This window comes from Gossypium hirsutum, chromosome A12 (assembly GCF_007990345.1).
Source record: "Gossypium hirsutum isolate 1008001.06 chromosome A12, Gossypium_hirsutum_v2.1, whole genome shotgun sequence".
Lineage (NCBI taxonomy): Eukaryota > Viridiplantae > Streptophyta > Magnoliopsida > Malvales > Malvaceae > Gossypium > Gossypium hirsutum.
Genome location: NC_053435.1, coordinates 92,284,010 through 92,288,878, shown reverse-complemented (window position 1 = coordinate 92,288,878; position 4,869 = coordinate 92,284,010). Strand labels below are relative to the sequence as shown.

The window sequence follows — 4,869 nt, the reverse complement described above, 5'->3', positions numbered from 1 at the left end:
AGACGACGCCGCAAAATTTTGCGACGTTTATTTAAAAAAGCCGCTAAAGGTCATGATTTTTAGCGGCATTTGCGGGAAAAGCGCCGCTAAAGACCATGGTCTTTAGCGGCATTTGCGGGAAAAGCGCCACTAAAGACCATGGCCTTTAGCGGCGCTTTTCCCGCAAATGCCGCTAAAAATCATGACCTTTAGCGGCACTTTTTTTACAAACGTCACTACAGAACAAACCTTTAGCGGCGCTTTTCTCACAAACGCCGCTAAAGAATATAACCTTTAAAAAATATATATTTTATTAAATAATATTTATTTTCTATATTATATTTTATTTTTGAAACTTTAAACTATATAATTTTAAGGATAAATAAAAATATTAATTAATTAAATTTTCTATTAAAATTTTAACTTTAAAACTAAATATAAAAATTGATGAATTTAAATTTAAAATTTAAATATTATGTTTAAATAAATGGGCAATCTACCAGCAACAGAGAGATAATACAATTTATGAAAATTTATGTCGATGAGAATTTTTAAATAAATTTTAAGCACATTTACATTTATGGAAAGAAAGAAAAACAAAAAGACCGTAGTTTTCAATTTTTGTTTGCCTTGCCTATGAGGATGACAATGAAGTTCAGCTTCATTCACAATGATACAACTTTCATCACCTCCTGTTTTATCCAATGGTGGAACTGTTCGACTTTCTTTCCTACCAACAGCACTCCCTGAGCTATCCATGGTCCAGTTATTTGATTGTCCTGCAAAGTTCACGACACGAATTATACCATACAGCTTAGCAGAAATAGACAAAGATAAAAAAAAAAAAAAAACTTGCATATATTACTTGTGTAATAATTTCCCAAGAATTTATATATTTAAAGCTGACTCAATGTATACATTTAAAGATGATAATACAATAGATGTAATAATTGAACAAGAAACTATCTTACTATAATATTTTTGTTATTTATTTTACATAATAAATATTTAAAACTATTTAATATGAAGCAATTTTTGCATTTTCACAAAACAATTTAGAAACTGGAAATATTTTTTTCTGGCCAAGATTTGTAAAGCTTAGTGCTAGTAGGCAGATGCAGTAGCCTATGCATCGCATTTTTATTTTTGTTTTATTTCACTGGAATAATCCAATAGTTTATGACTTATTCCCTTCTATCCACTGCAATATTGCAATAAAGTACATTAGAAACTAGGATATTGGTAAAAGGCACACATAAGGTCTGGGGCTAGGCTTGGAGCTGAGGTGGGTACAAAATGAAAGCAATAATTCCATCCTCAAGAGTCCAAGCACGCAGAAATGTAATTTATTTTAACAAAATTATATGGCAAAAGGAAATAATGGCACGGTCTCAAAGTTTGATCATGCAACATGATAAAGTGTATGATTAGCAGCAGGTGGTGGGAATAAAGGCAACATGCTATGGGGATGTTTCATTGCAAACTAAGGAAAATAACTTATGTTTCTTCTTGGTGCAGTAAAGAGAACACCTCAGATTTGATTGAAGCTAACCTCAAGATGATCAGTAGTTATAAACAAATAAAAGAAGGATTTAGCCGGAGTCATTTTCAAGACTTTATCAACTTTAAAAAATGCAAAGAAGTAATGCTCAAATTCCAATACTGAACTAATGAAACAAATACGGTTCACAAATTGATGCATAACATAGATTGAACTATTGAAAGGACTTGAACAAAGAATGTAACAACTAAGTAAACATAGTGGAGAATCACATAAGAAATTAAAAACCCAACATGCGGTACATATATCACAGCCACCAATCATAAACAAATTTAAATATACGGGACTCACCAAGATGCAATGCAACAATCGCAATTTAAATTGGTAAAACCAGTACTAGGAGGCTCTAACATAACAAAACCTGTAAAATTGAATACCTAATCTTTATATGAGTTCCAGCATACAAATTCCAGTTCTACCATGACCCATTAATAAATAAAAGTTTCTCAAATTATAAAGAAAAGGTTGACAGCAACTAGTACATAAAAGCTCCAATTGCAAACAAAGAGAAAGCACCAGATAAAGAACAATGTCATTAAGTGAAAATGGAAAAAGAAAAACATATTTAAGGATTTGATACAAAAAGTATTATTTGGCATGTTAATAAAAATTAAGTACCAAATATAATTGTAAACAATTTGATTTTTTGCACGAATAACAAAAAATTCAGCACATAACAATAGTCATTACTTTATCCATTGAAAGACAAACCAAAACCAAAACCAAAATCAAGTTCATGCCAGCATATAATTTGAATCTCACCGCTGACCGTAAACTCTTTCTCCATTGAGGCCTTAGTTCCAAATCTGAGCGAGTGTGCATAATCCCACGAGGCAAATCTTTTAATTTCCCGGAAGGCAATTCATTATCCTTGACACAAACATAATACACACCTTAGATGACGACAATGAAGAAACTGAATCCACACAGATTACCAATGTGAGCACTTAATGAATTAAGAAATACACAATAAGTTATACTAAAACATAGTCCAAAGAAAAACCAAGGCGAAAAAGTTTCAAGTTCTTCAAGCTCAGGCGTCAACAGGAACTATAAACTAACTTGGCATGGTATATGTCAATATTAAGATGCTTACCTCTACTGAGTCAAAAGGGTGCAATTTGGTTTCCATCTGACAATAAGAGAAAGCATTTATAAAAGATAAGAATATAGCTTTGGCAAGCCTCACAACACCTTATTACAATATAACAATGCCAGCATGAAATCCTATTTATCTCCTTACAATAAATCAAAACCAGTGGAATCTAGAAAACAAGGAGAGTTGTTTTACCTGTGTCTCATAGTATTGATAATTTTTTCTATATTAAACGCATAAAAACTGCAGGAAATTGCATTGAAGAAAACAAAAGAAAAGGCTACCTCAAAAGTTCTTTTAAAAGTAAATGCAACAATTAATAAGTTCTCACTTAATTTATGCTGAAAGACCATACATGGTAATAGCAAAAAAGACCCAGTTTTTCTTTTGTCTCAGCAAACTGACTTAAGGAAATGGAAGTCGCAAAATGATATGATATGCGTAATGCCATTAAACATTGAAATTTAAGATGTTTAAGTAAGTTGAAGCATGTGCATGTGCATGTAATGGCCAAATCTCAAAAGAATTTATACCCACACCTACAAATTCTAGAATGAAATCCCGGTTATAAAGATTTGACATTAACCAATCCAGCACTTCCCCTTCAGTCAACCACTGGTAGAAGGAAAAAGGAAAAAGGCCTCTGATTATTTGAACAATAAGAAAAAAATGAGAAAGATGTTGTCAAGAAGAGACAAATTTGAGCTTTTGTTGGATCTATGTATGTAGTTATTACTAATTTAAGCGCCTGATTGGGATTCAAAAAATACATGAAATGAAAGAACAATCACTGTAAAGAGCAAAGGTTCGATTTTTAGATTAAAGTAGAAAGATGAAATCCAAAAGCAATGAAAGCTAACACCCTCTATAAACTTGAAGTTCCCGAAATTGTTCAATTCAAATAAAATTTGGAAATGCTTGAACTTGTACTGAGAGACTCTCTATTAGTACAATTATTAAAACAAAAAGGAAAGATTCAATAAAGAAAATAAAGAATGAACAAGGAATATGAATGGGCAGAAATACAAGTCTCTTAAAAACCAGATCTTGATTGAACCACCATTGCCAGAAAATAAAAATAAAAAAAAAACGAAAAACAGAAACATAAAATGAGGGACCTTGAAGATTAAAAGAGGCGAATTGATTGAAAAGAGATAAAACTAGACAGGGAGTAAAGCTCTTCTTTTGCCTTCGGGTAAATTCGGGTCGTCTGATTCTACAACAACCAAAAATTGAATGAATGAACCAGCAAAAACTAACAGAGAGAAAAGGTCATTTAAAAGAAAAACCGAAACAAGAGGACGCAACGCCACGTCTTAAAGGTACATGTGGAAGAACAAAAGGAAAGAGGTTTTGGGGGGGAATCTTTGCTTTTGCTTTTGCATGGGGAAAGGGTTTTTGGTCTCTGCTATGGGGTTTATATGAGTTGTCCAGCTGCCGCTCGTCGACGTCTCCCCCTGCGACAGCTCCCAAACACAACACCTTCCCATTTTTTTGAATACTCAATTTCACCATCTCTCCCCTTCACAGATGATTGAGGCGGCGTCGATGCTACTGCTGCTTCTTCAGCCATTAATTTTGGGGAGGGGGAAGGGAACCGATTTTGGGAAAAAGAAAGGAGGGAAAAAAAAGAGATTTTGGGATTTCGGGGGGGAAAGGAGAACCGATTTAGGGAAAAAGTTTTAAGGCATTTTGGGTAATAAAACGGCGCCGTTTTGTGTAAGATTTTTTGCGGCTTATCTTTTGTGGCGTTTTTTATAAAAATACCGCAAAAAGTCATTTTCTTTTATACAAAATGGTGCCATTTTGCTCTGCTAAAAATCTATTATTTTGTTTTAGTATATATAAACTTTATCATTATCTCTTAAATAATTTAAACTATATTGATAATTTTAATATATTAAAACAAATATTATCTTTTTTATAATTATATAAGAAATTAATTAATATATAAATTAAAAAAATCAGTCATATACCCAAAAATAACTTTAAAATTATTTTAATTAATAGTGTTTTTTTTTTCATTTTTTACATGTGTTTTTCTATATTTTTACTTTTAAAATTTTTTTCAATAAAATCCAAATGTTGCTTCAAATTTCCAACAGTAAACCTTGAACCTAAACCTTAAATTATAAACCTATATCCTAAACCCTAAATATATATATTACAAGGGATAAAAGTAATTAAAAAAGAATCTTATTACTTACCTAAACCCAAAAATAATTTGATTTTT

The 4,869-nt window shown here is 31.7% G+C and overlaps 1 protein-coding gene across 6 annotated transcripts; it reads right to left on the bottom strand.

Moving 5' to 3' along the window:
• Positions 1 to 476: 476 nt before the first annotated feature.
• On the bottom strand, positions 477 to 4,320 carry LOC107916567 (uncharacterized). 6 transcript variants are annotated; one of them, XR_005906327.1, is made up of 5 exons: positions 3,945 to 4,309; positions 3,755 to 3,852; positions 2,637 to 2,672; positions 2,303 to 2,410; positions 477 to 758 (listed from the first exon to the last, which is right to left on the bottom strand). XR_005906327.1 is itself a non-coding variant. In XM_041083088.1 (5 exons), the coding sequence occupies exons 2-5, from the start codon at positions 3,216 to 3,218 to the stop codon at positions 645 to 647; spliced, it is 297 nt and encodes a 98-aa protein (XP_040939022.1). In that variant the 5' UTR covers positions 3,219 to 3,251; positions 3,755 to 4,320; the 3' UTR covers positions 477 to 644. The 6 variants fall into 6 exon arrangements, 4 of the variants coding, with proteins under 4 accessions (XP_040939022.1, XP_040939021.1, XP_040939023.1 ...); XR_005906326.1 differs by having other exon boundaries at positions 3,963 to 4,308; XM_041083088.1 differs by adding an exon at positions 3,180 to 3,251 and having other exon boundaries at positions 3,755 to 4,320.
• Between the last annotated feature and the right edge of the window lie 549 nt (positions 4,321 to 4,869).

What these genes read in the sequence shown, in the direction of transcription:
- LOC107916567 (XM_041083087.1), bottom strand. Translation starts at nt 3,218, where the DNA reads ATGTCAAATCTTTATAACCGGGATTTCATTCTAGAATTTGTAGGT. An exon ending in TCATTCTAGAATTTGTAGGT is followed by an intron (nt 2,673 to 3,173) that starts GTGGGTATAAAT and finishes TCTTATTGTCAG; the next exon opens with ATGGAAACCAAATTGCACCC. An exon ending in ACCCTTTTGACTCAGTAGAG is followed by an intron (nt 2,411 to 2,636) that starts GTAAGCATCTTA and finishes GTTTGTGTCAAG; the next exon opens with GATAATGAATTGCCTTCCGG.